At 42.3% G+C, this 24,054-nt stretch overlaps 1 protein-coding gene and 1 non-coding gene across 2 annotated transcripts; both read left to right on the top strand.

The window, feature by feature from the left end:
• The first annotated feature begins 704 nt into the window (after positions 1-704).
• On the top strand, positions 705-14,823 carry LOC142196730 (actin-like protein 6A). Its single transcript, XM_075266704.1, has 14 exons — positions 705-827; positions 5,365-5,441; positions 5,881-6,055; positions 6,999-7,099; positions 7,217-7,314; positions 8,010-8,104; positions 9,416-9,522; positions 9,881-9,970; positions 10,066-10,127; positions 10,354-10,468; positions 10,768-10,848; positions 11,964-12,059; positions 12,705-12,791; positions 14,431-14,823. Exons 1-14 carry the CDS (start codon positions 803-805, stop codon positions 14,509-14,511), a joined length of 1,290 nt encoding a protein of 429 aa, XP_075122805.1. The 5' UTR covers positions 705-802; the 3' UTR covers positions 14,512-14,823.
• A 5,019-nt stretch (positions 14,824-19,842) lies between these two features.
• TRNAS-CGA (transfer RNA serine (anticodon CGA)) lies at positions 19,843-19,924 on the top strand. Its single transcript has one exon. It is a non-coding gene; the product is annotated as a tRNA-Ser (tRNA).
• The last annotated feature ends 4,130 nt before the right edge of the window (positions 19,925-24,054 follow it).

Below are 24,054 nucleotides of genomic sequence, written 5' to 3'. Positions count from 1 at the left end.
AAGAGGTGTGCACCTAGGAAATAAGAGCAGAGGATATGACGCTAGTAAAAATACCAGTCTTTATTGATATCACCCAATCTCTTGCTTACAATGGAGGGAATTTCTGAATGCATCTACCCCAGTTTTCTAGCGTAGACATGTGATAACCTGAGTATCTTTGGTATAAGGCAACTTCTGGCACTGATAATGTATTACATCCCAATCTGACTTGGAGACTACCGGTCTGGGGCATGTACCGGATTTTTAAGATATCGTAGCCTTCTCATAATGCAGGCGTTACGCGAGCCAGTCTTGATAATGTGGCCTACATATACTAGCATGTTACTAGCGTGTGCTTGCCATACACATTTTACTAACATTGTCCTCTGTGGTCACCCATGCCTACACGACATAGGCTTTTTTATACTTTTATCGTCTGTCTTACACTGACTATATCATTTTGAAACGGAAGCTGCACACGTCCATCTTAGTACATCGCCTCTCAGCCTGGCACAGCTTTTCCCAGCCTATCCCCCCTAGACTAAGGACTCTTCGTGAGTACCAATATGGAGGGCTAGGAAGAGCCACGCACATGCGCAGTTCGGTGGTGCTGACGATCGCCTCCGCCCTCTGCACTCACTTCTCCTCCACGCAGTAGATGGGCGGGGCTACAGCGCACCCTGACATACAATTGGTCCGTGCCGGCTCTGACGTAGTTACCGTGCGGCGAGAGTGTTCCATTGTTGGCGCGTAGCGTGTTTCTCCGGCTTCTGTCCTCAGTCCTAGTGAGTCGGTACCGCGGTGTTATTCTGCAAAGCTGGAGATGAGCGGAGGCGTTTATGGCGGAGGTATGAGAGAGCCACGGAGATATCCATTACAGGCAGGACACGTCTACTCTTGCTGATTGCACTTTTTAAAAAAAAATTATAAATCCGGTACCGTCTCGTGTGAATGAGGGGTGCAAGTATGATAGCGGTAAAGGACGATTTAGTGTAGTGTTGTTATCTGAGCACTTTTAGGGTCAGTGTTTTGCGTTTAGAGTCCATTAGGCAGTGTCTGTTTTCTAATCCTTAGTAGTGATGTCACTGCTGTGTTGCAGGTCCTCTGTATTAAATGACGTTTTATGCGGATGGCCAGTGATGTCATGCAGCTGTATATAAGCAGTAGCAGGGATGTAGATGGGCTGTCATAGAAACTGTCTGTACATTTATACTGTACTGTGTACACAGGAGATGTATATATTGGCTATATACTGTACTGTGTATACAGGAGGGATGTATATGTTGGCTATATACTGTACTGCATATACAGGCGATGTATATATTGGCTATATATTGCACTGTGTATACAGGAGATGTATATGTTGGCTATATATTGCACTGTGTATACAGGAGATGTATATGTTGGCTATATATTGCACTGTGTATACAGGAGATGTATATGTTGGCTATATACTGCACTGCGTATACAGGAGATGTATATGTTGGCTATATACTGTATTGTGTATATAGGAGATGTATATGTTGGCTATATACTGTACTGCATATACAGGAGCTGTAGATGTTGGCTATATACTGCACTGCATATACAGTATCCTCAGATGTAAGTACATAAGTGCTCCATCATGAAATCCACTGTGATAGGAAAGAACATGTTGTGGTTTCTGCCAGTCTCCTCCTTCCCCAGCTTTTACTACAATGCTGCTTAGTTGTAGTTCAGACTGGTTGCTATGGACTTGCCTGACTATTGCCAAATACTAGTCTGTTACTGCGGTGCCTGACAGCAGCCGATTCCCCTCCCCTGATTGCTATTGACATTTGACAGGAATGGCGTTGTCCTCCTGGTCACCAGCAGTCGCCAGTGTTACAGCCATGCATAACTTGCTTTTGTTTTTCTTTACACTCAGTTTTCAGCCTCCAGTAGCCATATCTTTGTTTACAGCCATAAGTCACATCCAGCAATCCTCCACCTTAGACGAGAGCTGTAATAGTGTGTCATAGAAAGAAGCATTTTTATCTGATAGGATATATTGTAAAGCTTCTTAAGTCACTGATGATTTTGGTTGGTAAAGAGTTTTCATCAGTTGATGTATCTGCAGCGTCTGGTCTCCAGTTTACAGGTCACACTGGCTGTATCTGTCACATAACTCAGTCACAGGCCTCAGGCATTACCTCTTCACAAACTGCACATCATATTGGTCATCTGCAGTTTGTCGGTAAAAAAAATGCTTTTTAATTTATTTTTGTAAACATAGTTTTTATAGTCAGCTTTTTACATGATAAAGTAGAAAGCAAAAAAGAACATACTGTGCAGCTACAATGAACCCAATGGCATCAGTAATATGTAACAAAAGTTGAACAAAGAAATACAAATGAACATAACGAAGCAATGGTTTGTGGCTGCAACAACTAGTAACAAGCTCAGAGTTGTTCAAACTAAGTAAAAATCCTTTAAGAGGATCTGTCCCCAAGTGCTAAATGCCATACATTATTTGATTCTCGATGTGTCCCCGATCAGTTTGGTGTTTTTCTTCTTAAAATCTGTCCATCTGTTCAAAAGATATGGTCTTGGGAAGTTTTATAGCTCTGATTCTCCAAGTGGGCAGTAACATTGTTTTTCTATTAAAAATAAAATTAAAGGTTTCTGTCCACATGAAGAATCGGAGTTGGTTTATGTATAATCTCTCAGGGGCCATATCTTTTGAATGGGTGGGTGGATTTTAACCCCTTCTCTGCATACAGCGGATGCTGGGTCTTTAAAGAGGACCTATCATGTCCTCGGGCACATGCGGTTTTATATACCGCTAGAAAGCCTATCGGTGCATTTACCAATAGTTCTTCACTGTCACAAGGGCGTTCTTGACAGTGTAACTGTCTGTCCACAGCGCTGTACTATGAAGGGGCTTTCCTCACCGCCCAGCGATGATGCTAACTTGTGAAGAACGCACTTCCTCCTAGCAGTACTCGTCGATAGACTAATAGACTGGCACCAAATCTGAAGGGGTTTTCATTGCAGCAGTAACCTCATTTACATTGCAGACAGAATTACAATAATAAATAACTTTATAGATAACATGAAATAACAGCCTACATTGCATCCTCTACTGACAATAGATGCAGTCACAGCCTATCTACTCCCCTCCTTAAACAGAACCTGTCTACAAAACTGTCCCACAGACCTGAATGAGTCTGATGCCTGTTGCTGCTTATGATTATAAGACTGCTGTAAAACATGTTGCTAAATGCTGTTATCAGAGGAGATGCCCAGGCAAGATAACAGCCCCTAATAATGTACAGAAAATAAAAATCTCTACTATAAGAAAATAAAACGATACAGTATACCAGCTTCTTTCCTCCCTGACAGATGATGTGCTCTTGGTCCATTGATACCTGACCAAGTGGGAAGAGGCACTAGGCAAGACGATGACTCTGGGCCAATGGCAGGTAGTCTGGTACCGAGCGATGAAGTCCTCTATGTGTATAACTCATAGAGAGATTAACTACAAGTTACTTATGCATTGGTACTGTACCCCTGCTCATATGTTAATGATGCCTCTCGAATCATGGTTCTCTATATAACATATTTTGGACCTGCCCACTTATACTGGGTTTCTGGAGGGAGGTTAAGGTTATGACAGATGCTCTTTTCCTTCAGAGGATGCCATTAGGCCCACTTGCCTTCTGGGCCTTCCCCTTCTAGACACCTTGAGGAAAAGACTTTCTGGATCTTCCTCTATCTTTGTACAACTTTGTACAAAAACCCTTATAACAAAAAATTGGAGTAAGGCTGCATTCACACTGAGTAAACGCTAGCTTATTTTGTAGAGTAAAATTACACTTGTAAATTTTGCTATCCCATTGACTTCAATGATATTTTTTTTACAAGTGTAAAAATACGCCTGTAAAAATACGCCTGTAAAATGTAATTGAAGTCAATGGGATAGCAAAATTTACAAGTGTAATTTTACTCTACAAAATAAGCTAGCGTTTACTCAGTGTGAATGCACCCTAAGGTGTCTTCACCGTCATGGCCAGATTTGACCGCTAGGATGAAAGATATTTGTAAATTGAGTATCTGACAGTGAGCCTTAATAACACTAGGGAGGCGTTCCAGTCCGTCTGGTCACATTGGGATACATATTGTACTCTCCAGAGCTTCTACGTCACAGATTGGTCATGTTCCCCTTTTTGTCTTTGCTTCAACCTCTTGTCATCTTTTCTTTTCATCTTGTACGGTTTTTTTTTTTTTTCTCTATTCCAATTACTGCATTTTATTGTTGTGTGTTGCCATTTGGTGGAATGTTGGTATTTGCATTTCTCCACTTATTTCCTATTTGATGCCTTGTTACTATTTTTTTTTTTTTTTTTTTTTTTTTAAAAACAAAAACTTTAATAAAAATTACAGTTAATATAAAATAAAGGCAATACATCATCTTTAATCTAGAACATTGTTAGCCGTTTGTTATAAAATTCCACATAAGAGTGTGTGACTGCACCTAGAACAGTGATATATAATTCTTGCATGATCACATATACCCTGCCAGGCACCTAATTTTATTGTAGAGGAGTGGACAGGTCATAGAGCTTCCTGGTATGTAGCACTCACTACTTACTAGTAGCGTGGCATATGTCTTTTGCTGTATAGTCATGGTCATACATTCTCCCCTACAAGCAATGCTCCATACGAAAAGCATGTAATGAAACCCCACAATTTTTCTTCAGGAGACAGAAAAAGATCCATATTCCTCCCTTGTATGAAGTCCATAAAGGTATACATAGGTACATTAGTGGGCATTTGTTCTGTGGAAACCTTGTTCTGGTCCCATACAAAACCTAAAGGCAATATTGCTGTTTGCATGAGGCCTAAATCAATATGGCTACAGCGCTAGATGTGTAGATGGTATTCACCTACACTGAGATAGAGATGTTACTGGTTTCACTGTTGCTTCTGTACCTGAGCCACATTGGTAATGGTTTCTAATGTGTTAAATTGTGGCTGCCAGGCCTAAGGGTAGAGATTCTCTCTTGCCAAAATAAAATAAAATCTGCTAGTGGCACATTATGTAGCAGTGTAGTCGCCCACACTTTAAAAAAATAAATAAATACCATAAGCAAGTGTAGAATTAATACAATTATTTATATAGGGCCAACATATTATGCACAAATTGTAGGGTTAAAGTAAGAGACAAAATGAGACATTACAGAGTAGTATATCCATTCACACAATGAGATTGAGAGCCTTGCACGCTTTGACAATGAGATAAAATAATTTCTATAGAATGTTTTAATGTTCCTAAATGAAACCCTTTTGTTTGCAACGTAACTTGGTGATTCAGTGAGTTATAAGTTACTCAAACCCAGTAAATATCCTGTTTTTTCCTTGTAGATGAGGTGGGAGCCTTGGTCTTTGATATTGGCTCCTTTTCAGTACGTGCCGGCTATGCGGGAGAGGACTGTCCTAAGGTGAGCTATTAAAGTAATCCTGCTTAGCTAAGCTGGTGTCTTTTTGGCTGTATTGAGTACATTCTGTCTGTATACTGTCACACTGTTGCCTATATTGGACTATTGCCTTGCAGAGTGCAATGTTGTTTAGTTTCTTAAGCAGGAGCTGGTTTTACCCCATTGTAATGTCAGCCTGAATGCAGCAAACTGCATGTAGGCTACTTTTTCTGGATTGCATGCTTCCCCACTCCTACTCACTTCATTGGAAGTGCCAGAGATAACTGATGTACTGTACTTGTCTATATCCAGCGCTTCCATTGAAGTGAATGATTGCAGGGATACATCCTGTACATTCAGCCTGACTGTATTCACAAAAAGGGGTAAACACCGACAACTTTAATTTATAAAACAATAGCTTTACTGTATTATTTAATAACTTTATTTTTAATAACTATTGCAGGTAGATTTTCCTACAACAATTGGTGTAGTACTTGATAGAGAAGATGGAAGCACACCAATGGAGACAGACGGCGATCAAAACAAAGCTAGAGGTCCAACATACTATATAGATACCAACTCACTCAGGGTACCACGGGAAAACATGGAGGCCTTTTCACCACTCAAAAATGGAATGAGTAAGATCTCTTCACTCACTGATTCTTCCAATAAACTATTTGCAACTCAATTTCTTGGTGTTCTAGTCAGGTTTTGATGTCGTATAACTACATGTTAGGATCTATAACATAACAGCGTCATGCTCAATTTCCAAATGATAACAGTTGATCAAAAACCTTTGTCAGCAGTGTTATAAAGGGGGAAAAAAAGAGGGTGCTGCCGCGAGGCGGACGCCGTGGCTGATTCAGCTGCAGAATCCGCTTGAAGAAAGGGCAGCTCGCTTCTTTTTTTCCGCTAGCGGCAATATGCCGCGCCATAATCCGCCCCTTCTGTGCCCGTGTGAATGAGCCCTTATTCACATGATGTTGTATGCCAATGGAGATGTCATTCAGGATACTAGGAGAGCTTACTGTTAGACTCTCGTGGAGCTGGTATACTGATTATATTAACAATTACCCTGCTTTTTTTATATATTTAAATTATTTATTTTTTCCTTTACGAAAATTGTGCAACTTGGCAGAATAGGACCCTTCTGACCATGTGACAGGGTAAATGCACTCAATCTGGATTTTCATGTGGAAAATCCATTCTGAAATCTGAATGTATATACGCACCAACTAAAGCATCCTTTTTAATTTTTTTTTTTTTTGTCATTGACTATAATCCTAATAAATTACGATGCAGGTTTTTCTACACATTTACATGTACCCTGAGGTGTGTATTATACTTGGGTTTTAACTCCCTGATTTCTAATGAACCAAGCTTAGATCTTCTTGGGCAGGTGAATTCAGAATTCGAACGTTAAAAACCATGTGCCTTATTTCTTTTACTTGGGTGGTGGGAGAGGGGTTTGCTCTTTAGAATTAGATGACTAATACCAAGTAGTAAAGTACAGATGAAACAATCATGAAAGGTTGCTTTATTTTGTTTTTGACTTTTAATGTTATTTTTGCTTTATAATAGTTGAAGATTGGGACAGCTTTCAAGCAATCTTAGACCATACCTACAAAATGCACATTAAGTCAGAGGCCAGTCTACATCCGGTCCTGATGTCCGAGGCTGCTGTAAGTAAACTAATTTCTTATTTATAAAATGCAGATGAAAAATAAATGTCTATTATGATGGACTTTAATGTGAAATCATTTGGCTCATTATTTTTTATTTATTTTGCCCCCTTTTAGTGGAATACGAGGGCAAAGAGAGAGAAGTTGACAGAACTGATGTTTGAACATTATAATATTCCAGCGTTTTTCCTCTGCAAAACTGCGGTTCTCACTGCGTATCCTTTTTATTAAAACTCTGAAATGGATATTTTTGCAATTCACACTTTGGTCAGTATATTGTTTCCTTATTTACAAGCCAAAACCATAATATACTTGCAATGCTTTTAGTTGCCTATGACTAGCAGCCAATACCACAATGAAGAGATATTGGTGATTTATTTGCTGTAAGTTTTATCTTTAGTAGAGATGAGCGAGTAGTATTCGATCGAATAACATTATAGTCTATGGGAAAAAAACAGGAATGTTGTTCCGGTTTCCATGGAAACCAAAGTTCGACACATTGGATCCTCCAAGCTCCGGAAGCAGCGGGACGAGGAGCACGAGGAGGTTTTTGCATTGAATTCAATGGAATTTTCCCGCGTGGTATTCGACCGATACGAGTATTCGATCGAATACTACTCGCTCATCTCTAATCTTTGTTTGTTCAGGCTAAATCCGCCACAGATTACCCTATAAGGCAAAGCAATGCTAGTTTACTGGATGCGGTTGCTTCTACTTCTCAGCTAAGAGACCCTTGTTATCTTGATTTGTGAGGGCCCCATTGGTTGAACCCCCACAGATCAGAAAGTTACCCCTTATCCTGTAGGTAGGAATTAACGTAAAAGAAAATCCATTTTTAAGCTTTTTTTTTTTTTTTTTTTTTTTTCTTTTATATATGTGAATAAAATTATTCCTTAACTCATAGAATTAGCTTTGCTAATGGTCGATCTACAGGTCTGATATTGGATAGTGGATCCACACACACTACAGCCATTCCAGTACATGATGGCTATGTACTTCAACAAGGTAATACAATCTCAACAGTGCCAAAGTGCTCAGACATTGTATTGTGTATACTGTAGTGTTTCTCTGATGCCATTTCATATACCATTTTTGCAGTTTTACCACAGTTTAAAACTGCAGATAAACTGGAGCTGTCCATCTGCATTTTGGACTTTAGTTACAGATTGTCAAATTCTCAAATTTCACCCCTCTTCCTAGACAAGAAGACATGCAGTAGTTTTAAAGGGAGTCTGTCTGTCAGGCTGACTTGCATATCAATAAAAGATGATTATTGGCTGTCAGATGTGTGTGTTACACTATTTCTAGTTATTAAATGAATTGTAGTCTGCATTTCCTAGTAGTTTTCACATTTGCATTTCCGTTTTCTAATAAACAGCCTGTAATAAAATTTACAGTTAACACAAAATGCATGCTGTGTTTATTCCATGGCTTATTTGGGGTTTGGTTTTCTCCTGGCTGTGGCTAAAAAAAAAAAAAAGTAGGAAAATCTGCAACAAAAAAAGCTGCGTAAGGCCGGGGCCCCACGGCCAGAAACGCTTTGGTAAAAATCATGGCATTTTACAGTATTTGCAAAATGGTTGGGATTCATGCGAATCCCATGCCCACTTTGCTGAAAACCGCTATAGTAATGTATAGAATCTCCAATTAAAATAGTGGACAAAAAAAAAAAAAAAAGCTTTAAAAAGATATAATAAATAAAGGTTCTAAATCACTCCTTTCCCTAGAATACATATAAAAGTAGAAAATGACTGTGAAACACATATACATTAGGTATCCCTGTGTCTGAAAGTGCATGGTCTACTGAATATAGGGGATCTGCAGTGCTCCTGTTCCATCGGGAAAGGTTAATAGGAGCACTGCAGATACCCTATATTCAGCCAGGATGATTTCCAATGGTGGGGAAAAAAATCCAGTTCTCAAGCTCAGGGAAGAGGCAGACAGACAACCAAAACACCCCCTCCCCTTCCCCCAGCATCTACTGTACCCAAAAAACTCGGACCATTTTAATTTTTGAAATTTTCCAATAGCTGCTGCATTTCACCCCTAGGCTTATACTCGAGTCAATAAGTTTTCCCAGTTTTTTTGTTTTTTTTTTTGTGGTAAAATTAGGGGCCTCGGCTTATATTTAGGTCAGCTTATACTCGAGTATATACGGTGTGTGTGTGTGTATATGTATGTGTGTGTGTGTGTGTGTGTATATATATATAAATATCTATCTATCTATCTATCTATATATATCTCTGTGTTCTGGAGTGTCTTTAAGTGTTGCTCCTTTTCAGCTTTTTTTTTTTTTTTTTTTCTCTCTTGATTTAGGTATTGTAAAATCTCCTCTGGCTGGAGACTTTATTACTATGCAGTGTAGAGAACTATTTCAAGAGATGGGTGTGGATTTGATCCCTCCATATATGATTGCTTCAAAGGTAAGTGATGCTTACCAATACAAATACAATGGTGTAACTAATGCACTGTGACTTGTTCAAGACTTTTGGTATACATATAGAAGATATTTCCTGACACGTTCTTCCCTATGCCTATTTGGCCCCCTGTATAGGAAAGTGCATTCTGCTGTGGTGTCTTATCAGGTGGAGAATGTATGCCAGTGCATACCACAATGATGGACTCTATTAGCCTCTTGGGTAAATGGAGCCCTACATTTGATATATCACATATATATATATGTGAGGAGTTTCCTGATGACAAACATAGGCTTAAACAAATGTGCAGGTAATCTTCACAGTATATACCTCGTTGTGAAATCCTTTTTTGGCATATTTTTAGGAAGCAGTACGGGAGGGAGCTCCAGCTAACTGGAAGCGAAAAGAGAAGCTACCTCAGGTCACTCGTTCTTGGCACAACTATATGTGCAGTGTAAGTACAAGGTTACTTCATTGTAAAAGTGTGTTTTATCATCTTCCTTTTTCATAATGGATATTCATTCATTCTTCCTTTCTTTCTTTTATTAGTCTGTAATACAGGATTTTCAAGCATCCGTTCTCCAAGTTTCAGATTCTACCTACGATGAGCAGTAAGTTTCGTCTCAGGGCCTTCAGTCTAAGTTTGTAATGTTGTAAGAGCGATGCAGTTTTCTTGTGTGGAGCGGATTCACATGGGATAGTACATATAACACAAGGATTTCCTGCTGGATCCAGTTCTGGTTTTGGCTTAAGCTGTATCAAAAACCAGTGGTTTTGTACCAAAATATCACTGTGTGAGAAACCCAACCTTAAGGCTGTTCTGCCATGTTTCTGCAGGGTGGCAGCCCAAATGCCTACTGTCCACTATGAGTTTCCAAACGGTTACAACTGTGATTTTGGTGCTGAACGTCTTAAAATTCCTGAAGGCTTGTTTGATCCTTCCAATGTAAAGGTTAGTTTTGTCTATTTTTTTTAACCTGCTAAATCTAAAATGACTGCAGTGACATCTAGCAGATTGGTGCATGCGCTTACTTTTATTCTGTAGAATTCATCATTTTGATGTAGTAACGTTCAAAAGAAATGTCTCTCTATATTGCTTTTGTACAAATAAATAGATAAATTACGACTATACAGGTGTTAATTGTGTGTCTAATGTTTAATGCAGATTTTTCTTTATTTTTATTTTCTGTTTTTGCACTCTATGAAACTATTGCTTATTTGACGTGCTCTGAAGATATTTTTTGTTTCTAGGGTTTGTCTGGTAATACTATGCTTGGTGTTAGTCATGTTGTGACTACAAGTGTTGGAATGTGTGACATTGATATCAGGCCGGTAAGTACAGAAGTTCCACAAGTGGCATATTAACAAATTCTAAAGGTACAGTCTATGGTCTGTATGCAAAACCTTTCATTTGACATTAGCCCTTTGGTGGCATCTGCTGAACATATATTAAGTACTGGTATTAACGTAGAATCCAGGCCTCTGTCTGCTTACCACTAGGTGTCAGGAAGGAATTTTTTTACGCTTTGATAAATGCATTAATGTTGGTTTAAAATTGTAAAGCATTTGAAACTCTGGACCATAAGAAGTGTCCACGATTAGATTAGACAGGTTACGCTGGGTTCACACCAGCATCCGGTCTCCGTTCAGAGGTTTCCGTCTTAAGCAGGCAGAAGATGGATACCTGTTAGTGTCCGGTGTGAGTGTTTTGGGCTCTCCGTGGTGAAACTTTAAAAAAAAAAAAAAAAAAAATCGGACACAAAGTCCTGCATGTCCGACTGTGTCCGGTTGAAAAAAAAAACTGTTTCACCGTGGAGAGCACAAAACGCTCACTGGTGCTCACAGCCGGACACTTTTCAAACCCTTTCATTTAAATGGGTTTTAAAAATGCTTTCAGGTTTCCATCTACTGCCCAGTTTTGGGCAGGAAATGAAAACCTGAAAGCGGAGACCCCGGGCGCAGATGTGAATGAGCCCTTACCCCTTGGTGACCATGGGATCTGAGAGCTCATTCACAGGGAGGGAGCTTGGATAACAACACAATAACAGGGTGTCAAATTATTATTTCAACCGGGAATTCAACTTTATGCATTAATTACATCCTGCTCTCGGCTGTATTATGGCATCCAGGGGGTCTAGGAGCAAGATGCTGCATCGGCATTCGATCATGGCTAGCCGCATGGAAAGTTCACACAGCGGAAAAGGTTACTTTGTGTGAACATACCCTCAAAGGGGCAGCAGTAACTTGATTTGTATAGGCTCTTTAGTTTAATATTGACTATTGTTCCACATAGCAGTTTTGCTATGAAAGAGGAAAAAAAAAAATCACCATTCCCACACAACTTAATTTGGTGTCCACAAATCCATTAGTTTACTGGGGGGTGGGGGGGTGGTGGTGGGGGGTGTTTGTCATTGTGATTGACTTTTTTTTTTTTTTCCTCTTTATAGGGATTGTATGGCAGTGTAATCGTTGCTGGAGGTAACACCTTGTTACAAGGCTTTACAGATAGGCTGACCAGAGAACTATCACAGAAGACTCCACCAGTATGTGTTTCTCATTCATTGTTGTGTAATTCCTCAGATATAGTTCTATGAAAGGAAACTGTTCTTAAAAGGCTCTCCTGCTTTTTGGGCTTGCATACATAATTTTTGGAAAGAAAATGCACAACGTTCCAATTTTGCAGCATAAAAGTAATATTCTGCCCTCTATGGATAATCTCAGGAATTCTGTTCTCATAGCTTTTCATCAAGACAACAGTTAATAGATAGTGCTATGTTCTAGATGACTATTGTGCCCCCCCCACACACACACACACACACACACACACACTCTACACTGTCAAAAAATAGGACTGTGGAGTCAGTAGGCCAAGCCACCCAATCTGCACTCCAGCTCAGACTCGCACTCCATCTTCTTTTTCAAATGACAGCTGGGAAAACGAAAAGATTCTCCAATTCACAAAGAAAAAGTTATTGATTTTAAATTGCTATGAAAATAAATATGCAACAAAGTATGCATCTACTTATACAATATTTATATTGTATATCATCTATTTTACAATGACCATTTTATTTTCATTTTTACTTTCCTATTAACCCGACTTTGTCTCCACAACTCTGCAAAATTTCATATTTTATGTTTATTAAATGACTTCCTAAAAAATTTTTTTTTTTTTCTCCCCTCTTCAGAGCATGAGGTTAAAATTGATTGCAAATAACACGACCGTGGAACGAAGGTTTAGTTCTTGGATTGGTGGTTCCATCCTTGCCTCTCTGGTAAGTGACGGTTTACGTCTCCTCTGTATACAACATTATGCTAATTGTCATATTTGCTAAAGTATAAAACAAATATTTTAAAATGTTGAACAGTAAGACTGACACATTAATAAGATAATACCTGAATTATTAAGAGGTTTCATCCTCTTACTCAGGTGCACTCCCGTATGCCAGAATGGAAAAGTGCACCAGTCAGGAAATTGTATAGATTTCCTATATAACGTATGGCAGTTTTATAGCATAAGTTATTATAAATTTGTTGGCCCATGATGGTTTAGCTGGATTAATAATTCCCTACCACCATCACTGTCTATTGCTTTCTTTTTAGTTGCAACCTGTAAAATTGCAGAGCTTATCTATTCAATTTATTTTCCTCCCCCTTTAAAATTTGCCATGGTCTCTTTCTTCCTACAACTAACCCTACAAGTTTAATATATTGTGAGATAGTGTTAAATAAATATCTATCTATTTTCTACTCCTATTCCTCTTTAACCCCTTCCCACCGATGGCACTTTTTGACTTCCTGACCAAGCTCGATTTTTCAAAACTGACATGTGTCACTTTATGTGGCAATAACTTTGGAACGCTTTAACTTACCAAAGTGATTTTGAGATTGTTTTTTCGTAACACATTGTACTTCATGTTAGTGGTAAATTTTGGTTGATATGTTTTGTGTTTAGTTATGAAAAAATAGGAAATTTGGTGGAAATTTTGAAAAATATGCATTTTATAAAGTTTGAAATGATGTACATTGCATACAGATAGTCAGACCACCAAAATTACATCATGAATCTCATGTCCCAGATCTCTGCTTCATGTCGGCATCAAACTATAGTCACCCTTTTATTTTTTACGGGCATTAGAAGATTTACAAGTGAAACAACAATATTCAAAATTTTCAAGAAATTTCCAAAACCCATTTTTTAAGGGACTAATCCAGTTATGAAGGGGTTTTGAATGACCCCTATATTAGAAACCCCCATAAATCACCCCATTTTCAAAACTGCACCCCTTAAATAAGCCAAAGCAACATATACCAAGTATTTTAATCCTATAAGTGCTTAACAGGAATTAATACAAAATGGAGGTGAAATTTTCAAATTTGATTTTATTTCACTAATATTTTCGTTTAGCCCTAGAATTTGCACATTCACAAGGGGTTAAAGGAGAAAATGCATCCCACAATTTGTTATGCAAGTTCTCCCGACTACCATAGTACCCCACTTGTGGGTGTAAACTAATATATGGACGCACAGCACATAGGTTCTGTGTGCGCACCATGCATCCGCAGTAATAGTGCGGCGGTTTGCGGGAAGTCCTTCCCGGCTGCGCCGTACTATTACTGACGATGTCGGAAAGGGGTTAAGATAGTAAGCTGATCTACCAGGAACTCAAATCTACGACTAGCATAGATTTAAGTGGTAATTTGTCCGAATTCTAGTAAAACTGCTGGACCATAGGAGGCCATGCTACATGGCAGTGGGAGGGAAGGAGCCAGGAAGAGAAATCCATGAACACTTCATGTAATTCTAAATGTGAAAAGCAGTATCTTCTGAGGAATTGGGTTATGGGATAGACTAAATGCTTGTATAAATAATGTGACACAACTACTCAATCTATTTTTTTTGTTTTTTTGCAGGGTACATTCCAACAGATGTGGATTTCTAAACAGGAATATGAAGAAGGAGGCAAACAGTGTGTAGAAAGAAAGTGCCCTTAGTCGTTTTCAGACCACTGTCCCGTCTTGTGCCCTTTTCTGAAATTAGCTTTAGCTCACTCAGGAAACCAATGGACTTCTTTTTGTAGTAACAGCCTTCTATAGATGATTATCTCCTCAATAGAAATCTGGGTAGCAAACACTTGCATACAATGCATCTGTTTCCGAGCAATAACCTACTATTTTATAATCCTCACTGTGACTCCCTTGTAAATGCAGTTTTTTTGCAATGTGACATGCAGATCAACACATGAAATTTGTTTAAAAAAAACAACCTTTTTTTTTTTTGTTGTAAAATATTTAAGGAAACCCTGCAGCAGTTTTTTTTTTTTTTTATATTTAGCTTTTTTTGTTTGTTGTTGAACAAAGTAATGAATGGTTCAATATTAAAATTACTGCCTAAATAAATGTCTTTTGTGGCGACTTTTTTTTCTTTGTTTTTAAAATTGCAATATAGGTCCCAAAATGGGTCCTTTTATACAAGTACTTGTCTGTGCTATAATTTCCACCTCTCATAGGCTGCACATTCGAAAAAACTGTTTAGTTGGTTTTATTTTTTCGTAGCAGATTAAATCTGTATATAGGCTGTAGAGTTCCATCTCAAGAAAATCCACACCCCAATCCAGTGAATAGGTATGTTATGAAAGGAGTCAGAAGAGAAATTGTACCTCTAAATTACACTGTGGAGGTTCACTTTAAAGGTTCGTTCACATGGGGGGGCAGATTTTTGGCACAGAGAGTGACGCGAGGAGCCGCGTTACTCTTGAGTCAAAACCCGCCTGCCACGACCGTCCCGGTCGCGGCTTCTCCCTCCGGAGTTGGCTCAAATAAATGGGCCGACTCTGAATGTTGCTGCCGCCAGGCGGAAGCCGCGGCTCAGCAAGCTGCGGAATCTGCCTGAAGAAGAAAGGGCAGCTTGCTTCTTTTTTCCGCTAGCGGCCACATGCCTCTAGCGGCAAAAAGAACGCTAGTGGTCTTTATAAACCACCATTGTATGGAGGCGGATTTTGAGGCAAAATCTGCTGTCAAAATCCACCTCCTTGCCCCTGTGTGAACTAGCCCTAACACCACTAAAAATGACAGCATTTTTATTTGTATACCAAAACAAGGAATGGAATCTGTATGGATCTAAAAATAAATAATGCAAAGACTTGCACCTCTTCTGTGTTTTTGGATCCACTCCTGGTTTTGGCATATGAATACTACAGCCTTCTATCAATACTCTAGGAGCACTCGGGTTGTACACAAGGGGGCGGCGGATTCATAGTTAAAATATACTCCTTGCTGACACCATCCACTCTCTAGAATGATGGTAATTGGCAGACCCTTCCTGATCTCTGGCACAGTTCTGAAGTCCCAGTGTAATAATTATCTTGTTACATTGACACCCATGAAAGGGTGGGATGAGTTGGACAGCAAGAGAACAAACAGTTCTTGAAGTTGATATGCCTGAAGCCGGGGCATCAAGTGACTTAAACACTGCGGTTTGTCAAAAATCGCGTCATTTTACAGTCTTAATTTATCAGCAATGAGATTCCCATACTACTCTATAGGCCCCCCCCATGTTTTACCACACACTTTATAATCAAAAAGTTAAAAACAAACCAAAAACATTTAGCTGCTCTGTTGCATGCAGTATTGCAGTGCTGGTGGGGAATAGCCAGCTGTACACCTGTTGTTGTTTTATCAATCCTAGTTGTCCAGGGTTGCATGCATGCTGGAGCAGACTTCAACTTTCTGAGGTAGGGTGTATATATTTTTGTTTGTGTATAATGTGTAATAAAAAAAAATATATACCGGTAATGAGAAAATTTGCTTAGTGAAATGTTCTTTTCCTGAGGCACCCTTATGGAATTATTACTACCCTAGATTATGGCCTGCTTATATCTAAGTCTGGAAAGACCACACCTCACTTATATTGTATGTAACAACGAAAAATATGTCTAAGGGTTGGTAAGCTTTGCTGCGTCTGGACTACAGGAAAAGCAATTTTTTTTTCACTCCTGGTTCTCCATCGGCAGCACACACATGGGATTGTAAAGCAGTGATTATTTGGGCAGCATCTGAGAAACTTTCATTAGTAGTGTCGCCTAAATGATAAATCTTCCATGCCAGTCTATCCATACTGTAATAGCTGAAGGTGATGCCAGGTTGCTGAACTGGTCCTAAGAGATGTTAATTCTGTAACTCTGACAATGACGTAAAGCATGGCTATAAGATTAATTAGGAACACTTGACTTTGGACTGTATAATGCTACCGAGTCACAGAATGATTTGGTGACCTGAAGATGGTTGACATGAGTATGACCAGCTCTTGCTGGAAGGGAAATTCCTGCTGAACTGAAAGTCCTCAATGTCGGCTCCTTGATGTAAGGATGGCCATAAGCGACCACATCATTATGACAATGGCATTTACCTGCTTGTCCACCATCTTCCTGACAATTGTGTTAGACAGAATTGAAAATGACAAAAAAAAAAACTGAGGACTTCTCTCAGAAAATTTCTTTCATTTCATATCCACTGGCTAACACGGTACAAGGATATATATTTTTTCTTTTTTTAAAAAAAAAAAAAAAACCAACAACTTTTGTCCAGCTGATGAATATTCCATCCTTTGGTACACAATGACCCTGATAAGGAAGGGAAAGGTTAATTCTCATGGATTTAGGTTGCCATTACATGAGAAGCGGGAAGCTCCATCAACTTGAAAATATGTGGTAAGACCAATAGATTAAGGCTTGAGTCAATAGGATGGTGCCAGATTTTCTGTTCCATACAGCCAAATAAATGTGTAAATCAGAATAGTTGATAAGATTGACCTTAGAGCAGGATGATAACTTAATTCTCTGGAAAGAAGATTCTAGTTCCTTTATGTTCATTTATGTAGTAAAATGAGGTTAAAATTTGGGGCAATAAGAACAATGTCATTGAGCTGAGAAGACAAAAGTGAGCAAAGATCAGCTTAATGGCTTTCAGCTCCTCAAATCAGAAGAATGCATTATTCTTTGTGGGGTCCAACTTTGTTGGCACTATTAATTCTACATATGATGAGAGAAAAATCAGTCATTTTAGGAAGTACTGTATACTCCAGCTAGACAAGATGTTGGCCTGAAGGAAGTGAAAAGGAACTTTGTTCCAAGGATGGCATCAATTGGCTGATAGGAGGACCAGCATCTTCATAGGTCAGCTGCAGGTAAAATGGAAGAAGCAATTGTGTGGATAGAGCCAAAATCAAACCAATAATCCTTAAGGTTGGGGATGATCGTGACAACCACTGCACACAAAGTCTGGCTGTCAGAACCGGGGTACCTATTGCAGACACTAAGAGTAGAAGTGACGCAGAACACAAGGCATTAGAACTGACAATACAGGCATATGTAGTTATGTGTCAGGTAAGTGGATAGAAGCACTGAAGCCATCTGGCTATAGTCTTCACTTGCTGCTTATTCAATAATAATGAACTTGTTCCAGAAAATTCCTGTGATAGACTCATAATATCAGCAACATCTGCAGTAGATAGGCCTGGATAGAAGGCCAATTGCCTTAACTGGCAGAAGTCTCCATGAATCCTGCTGTAAATGTACAGGTGTACATGTGCATATCTTCCCAAGATCCAGGAGTGGGAGAGGACACCTTAGGGCTTGACCCAGTAGTACTAAGTAAGCTCTGCTGCCAGGTAAGGTGGACCATGCTGCTCCAGGATGCTGCTCGCTAGCACTGCCAGGCAGGGTGCACCATGCTGCTCACTAGCATTGCCTGCAGCTTCACTGATATTACTCTGGAGCTCTTATTCCACAGCAGGGAAAAGGATGCAAATGTCACACATATGCAAGATAAGTCATTAGCAGAAGATACCGGCCATCAGGAGGACTACAGATATACTTCTGAAAACCAGATAGGTCCTCTCTGCATAGGGACCCTGTCACACACAAGGGTATCCGCAGACATCAAAGTAAGTGGTGGAGTTCCCAAAGTATCTTCAGTTGCTATGTCATCCACACAAGTAAAAAAAAACACCTCTGGCACAGCTCCTAGTGTCATGGGCTAACTGACCAGAGACACTGATGATATTATGCATCATTAACTTGGCCAGAGCCACACCTCTAGCACTAACTGGATATTGCCGCCATGATGAGCCACATAGATGAGCAGAGTAGCTTGGAGATGTCCACACAATGTCATCCAGTATGTGGTGCTCCAAATAACAGTACATAGCCACAAACTAACCTATAAACTACAAATAGGCGTGGGTAGGCTCTTCAGGATCCAGGACCAGATACTTTATAGTATACAGCCTGGAATACAGACATAAGTTTTACATAAAATAAAAAGGAATTAAAAAAAGATTCAGAAGAGTCCAACCTGTGCTCTTCTTAATCATCTGAAGATACATATGATAAAAGTGAGGAGTGATCTCTCCAGAGTTATTAGTTCATAATTAATTTATCACTGCTTATTACCTGTTTCTTTCGATTGTGTCCAGGGGAATAGTAGTTCCCTGTCGTCCTCAACAGCGGCACAATGTGGGGTATTTCTGCCCCTGTGTGCTGGTAGGACAGGCGGATATTTAATTAGCCAATCAAATGCGTGGCAGGCCCTATAAGAGGGCACAAGAACCTCCCCTCTGCGTGTTTTTTTCTGTCCTGTGTGGACAGAGGACAGGTGGGAGGACTTGTGTCCTCTTTGAGAAGCTCAGCAGGATCACTCACCTCCTGAGCGGTTGTTTTCTTCTTGTCACCTTCTGTGCCCTGCGGGGAGAAGGTGCTTGTTAGCCATGTGTGGCTACCCCCCTCTATCCCCCCTGCCCCCCCTCTCCTCCGCTTCCCCTGCTCCTTGTGACTTACCTGACATTTTGGTGAGAGTCCGGGGACTCCGCATGCCGCCTCTGGTGGCCGCGCGGACTGCCGGCGGGTGGAACCACACTGTTGTGTATCCTGTTCCCCGCCGGCCGCTGTAAGCGCGCACTTCCGGTTTCGCCGGAAGTATCATAGCGCCATGGCAACGGCCTGGCGCTGGCGGCCGCTCACTCAGGGAAGATTCAGGCCTTATTAAAGGCCGGAAAAGACTGAGAGATGTGGGGGTAAGTGCCCGTGTTAAGGGCCTCTTGGTGGGGGGGAATGTATATCTTTGCAGACCCCTGATTACAGGGTTAGTTGTCTGGGCAGGTTGCCTCACCTGCTTTGATTGTGGCTCCGCCCACTTCCAGCCGGCCAGAATTAAGAGGCTGGCTGGCCTGGTGTCAGAGACCTTCCTGCAGTATCTGCTGAAGGCGTGCGATTGTGGTGTTCATTGATCTTGAACTCTTTTCCAGTTTGCAAACTTTATTGGGAACCGGCTGTGATGGCTGAGTGGTTAAGGTTTTGGACTCGAAATCCAATGGGGTCTCCCCGCACAGGTTCAGATCCTGTTCACAGCGCCAGCCTGGCTAGCTCAGTCGGTAGAGCATGAGACTCTTAATCTCAAGGTCGTGGGTTCGAGTCGCACGTTGGGCGCCAAGTCACCTCTCTGTCCGGTCTACAGGACCTGGATATGTCATCCTCTACTACCCCTCCTGGGGATGGTAGGAGGAAAACCTCTTCCAAGAGGAAACATCTTTCCTGCTTCGATTGCGACACACCGCTCCCTGATGGTAGGTAGCGGCTTGAAAGGTTGTGCCCTGCGGGGTACTACTGGTCCTATAACTTGCCTATTTTCAGGCTATGAGTGGGCCCGTTGTCGCGGGTGCAGAGGTCCTCCACCTGTGGAGCCCTCTCCCAGAGATATGATGGCATGGGTCAAGGAGATGGTGAGTTTGGGCATCGCTTGGGTAAATAGTTTTTCCCTTGCTTGTACTCTCCTTTTTGTTTTGCAGGATGATTCCCTCAAAGGGATCCATTGCACCTTGTCTCAGCTCACCAGGAGACCATGCTCTGAGCTCCGTTCCTCGTCTCTCCCCCCCCCCCCCCTTGTAACACCTGCGGGTGGCAGAGGATGATTCCTCCGAGGACGAATCAGTTATTCCAGCAGAACTGCGTTCCATTATGAACAAACGGGCAGGCTGCTGAAGTCCATCCGGTCTACAGTGGGCCGAGATGTTGACGGGGAAGCCTCCACGTCTGCCTCTGGGGGACATATTGCCTTCCATGCGGACGCCACGCTGACCGACCTTATGGCGCAGCAGTGGAAACAGCCAGAGAAAGGACATTCGCTTTCCAGGATCTTCAAGAGTTTGTTTCCTATTAACACTACCCAGTGGGATTCCTGGGGGCCTCCCCCGAAGGTGGATTTGGCCGTAGCAAAGCTGTCCCGCAGAACCCTGGTGCCCTTGGAAGATGGTTCAAATCTTCAGGACCCTCTGGATCGTAGGGCGGACTCCGTTCTGAAGAAGGTCTACTCAGCTTCCTCCACGCAAGCCTCTGTGGCCATAGCCTCCTCTATGGTTGGTGACTTTTTGCGCAACCGCTTATCCGCCTTGGAGCGGGATATAGACTTGGGCGTAGACAGAGATGAGATTCTGGCCTCTATGAAAAGAGTTCATAGGGCTGCAGATTATTTGGCGGAATCCTCCTGCCATCAATTAAAAATCTCCGCTAAATCTATGGCGTTGTCTACTGCGGCCCGTAGACCCCTTTGGCTAAAGCCTTGGCGGGCAGATTTTGCTTCTAAAGCAGCACTCTGTGCTCTCCCCTTTGAGCCGGGAAGGGTGTCTGGCCAAAGCTTAGACGCCATTATGGAGGGATTAGCTGAAGGTAGGGGAAGGTCCCTACCTCAAGCATCCAGGGGCAGACGTGCTCCCTCTAGAGGCAGAGGTTCTTCCTCTAATTATAGACGCCCTTCCCAACAACGGCGTTTTAGATATCGCCCTAGGGGAGCTGGTCGTGGCGCTTCCAAGGAGGACACCAAGAGGAAGCCTGAGTTTTGACATGGGGCAGCTCCCTGTGGCCCCCCTTCCTGGGAGGACGTCTTTCCTCCTTTTCCAGAGCATGGTTCACCCATATCCAAGACCCATGGGTGTTGAAGATCATACAACACGGGTATCACATCGACTTTCATCTTCCACCTCCAGATCGGTTCGTTTCCACCCAAACTCTTCCACCTTCTCAGCAGGCCAGTCTAGAAGCCTTGGTTGCCGAATATGTTACCAAGGGCGCCCTGGAGAAGGTACCAGCCTCAGACCTCGGTCTGGGAGTCTACTCCCCCGTCTTTCTGGTCCCCAAGTTCACCGGGGGCTGGAGGATGATAATAGATCTGAGGTACCTCAATCGGTTTATCAGGAAGAGGTCATTTCGAATGGAAACCGTGGATTCCGTGGCTGTGTTTCTTCAGCCAGGAGAGGTGATGGTTACCCTCGATTTGAAGGACGCCTATCTACATGTCCCCATTGCTCATTTCCACAGGAAGTTCCTCAGGATTGCCGTCGCTATGGCCGGCCACAGGGAGCACTATCAATTCACAGCTCTGCCATTCGGCATCACATCCGCCCCACTGGTATTCACCAAGGTGATTTTTCCGGTCCGCGGCCCTCAGACTTCAGGGTCTTTTCATCGTCCCTTATCTAGACGACTGGCTACTGAAAGCTCAGTCTCCTGCTGCCCTCCTCCAGCAGCTCAACCTTGCCATCAACTTCCTACAGGAGTTAGGATTATCAATTGGGAGAAGTCCGAAATCGTTCCATCCACCTGAAGAAAATTCCTCGGATTTATTGTGGATTCAGAAGCGATGCAGATCTTCCTCTCCAGTCCAAGGAAGGAAAGAATCCAAGCCAGTGCACGATTCCTATTGCGCACTCGGCAGGTAACCATCCGGACCGCCATGAGAGTCCTGGGCCTGATGTCATCCTCGGCCAGGGTGGTGCCTTGGACTTTATGGCATTTGCGTCCCCTGCAGATGGAAGTGTTGAGAACCTGGAACAGGTCTCCACGGGGATTGCACAAGAAGATCTGCCTTTCTCCCGCTACCCGTCTTTCCCTCAGATGGTGGATACACCTGAAAGACGGAAGGTCCACGGTCCCGACAGTGTGGACCCTGTTGACAACAGATGCATCCCAGTGGGGATGGGGAGCCCATTGTCAAGACAAAACTGTACAAGGACGATGGAGATGTCCGGAGCTGGGGTCATCCAATCTCAAGGAACTCAGAGCAGTGTACCTGGCCCTAGTACACTTTGCCCCAGAATTGAAAGGCAAGTCTGTCAAAAACCGGTCAGACAATATGACGGTGGTAGTCTATATAAACAAACAAGGGGGCACCAGGTCACCAACCTTGCTGAGAGAGACGAATCTCATATTTGCCTAGGCGGAGAAGAATCTGGTCCAGTTATCCGCTGTTCACATAAAGGGCTCCCTGAACATAGTAGCGGATCAGCTGAGTCAGGGTATTACCGTATCAGGAGAATGGTCTCTCAATCCAGACGTATTTCAACAGATCGTCCAGAGATGGGGTCTCCCGGAGGTCGATCTTATGGCTACCCGACTCAACGCCAAGGTGGGGACCTTCTGCTCTCTGTACCAGGAGGACAATCCCTTGGCGGTGGATGCCCTGTCCATCCCATGGAGGTTCAGGCTGTTTTACATATTCCCTCCAATTCCAATCATACCGAAGGTATTGATAAAAATAAGACAGGACCAAGCCTCGGGAATAGCCATAATCCCGTTCTGGCCAAAAAGGGCTTGGTTTGCTCAGCTCATACAAATGAGTCAGGGCATATATTGGAGGCTTCCCCCACTCCCAGACCTGGTAACCCAAGGAGAGCTGAGATGCCAGGATCTGAGGAGACTCAACCTGACAGCCTGGAGGTTGACCAGTCCCTATTGAGAAATAGAGGACTGTCACAAGCCGTCTTGAAGACCCTATCCAGCGCCAGAGCAGATTCGACTAACAGGAACTACCGTCGAATAGGTAACATCTTTAATGCCTGGTGTCTGCAGCATCAAGTGGACTCCACCGATCCCCCTACGGAGGCGATCCTGGACTTCCTTCAAGACGGACTAGACAGAGGTCTTGCTGCGGCCACACTCAAGGTACACGTAGCGGCCCTGTCCGCCTATCTGGGGAGGCGTTTGTCTCAGGATCCTTTAGTGAGCACCTTTATTAAAGGGGCAACTAGGCTGAGACCGGTGGTAAACACCCCTGTCCACCAATGGGACCTTATTCCGGTCCTGAACGCCCTATGTGGCCAGCCATTTGAACCTCTGGAAGAGGTCTCCCTCAAGTCGCTAACCGGCAAAATGGCGCTGCTATTGGCAGTCACACCTGCCAAACGCGTTAGTGAACTACAAGCTTTGTCCGCTGAGGAGCCATATACCACCTTTTTCTCTGACCATGTACAGCTTAGGTTCCTCCCTGGGTTTCGTCCCAAGGTGCCATCTGCTGTAAACAGGAACCAACTGATTTCCCTTCCAGTATTTTTTCCGTTCCCTTCTTCTGCTGAAGAAGAAAGATGGCACAAGCTGGATGTGGTTAGATGCCTGCAGATCTACTTGCAGCGCACTCGCCCCTTTAGGTGGACTGAAAACCTGTTGGTCAGCTACACGGGGAAAAACAAGGGCACCAAAGCCGCCAAAGCTA

This window comes from Leptodactylus fuscus, chromosome 3 (assembly GCF_031893055.1).
Source record: "Leptodactylus fuscus isolate aLepFus1 chromosome 3, aLepFus1.hap2, whole genome shotgun sequence".
Classification (NCBI taxonomy): domain Eukaryota; kingdom Metazoa; phylum Chordata; class Amphibia; order Anura; family Leptodactylidae; genus Leptodactylus; species Leptodactylus fuscus.
Note: the sequence above shows the minus strand (reverse complement) of the source record. Positions and strands in the feature narration are given on the sequence as shown.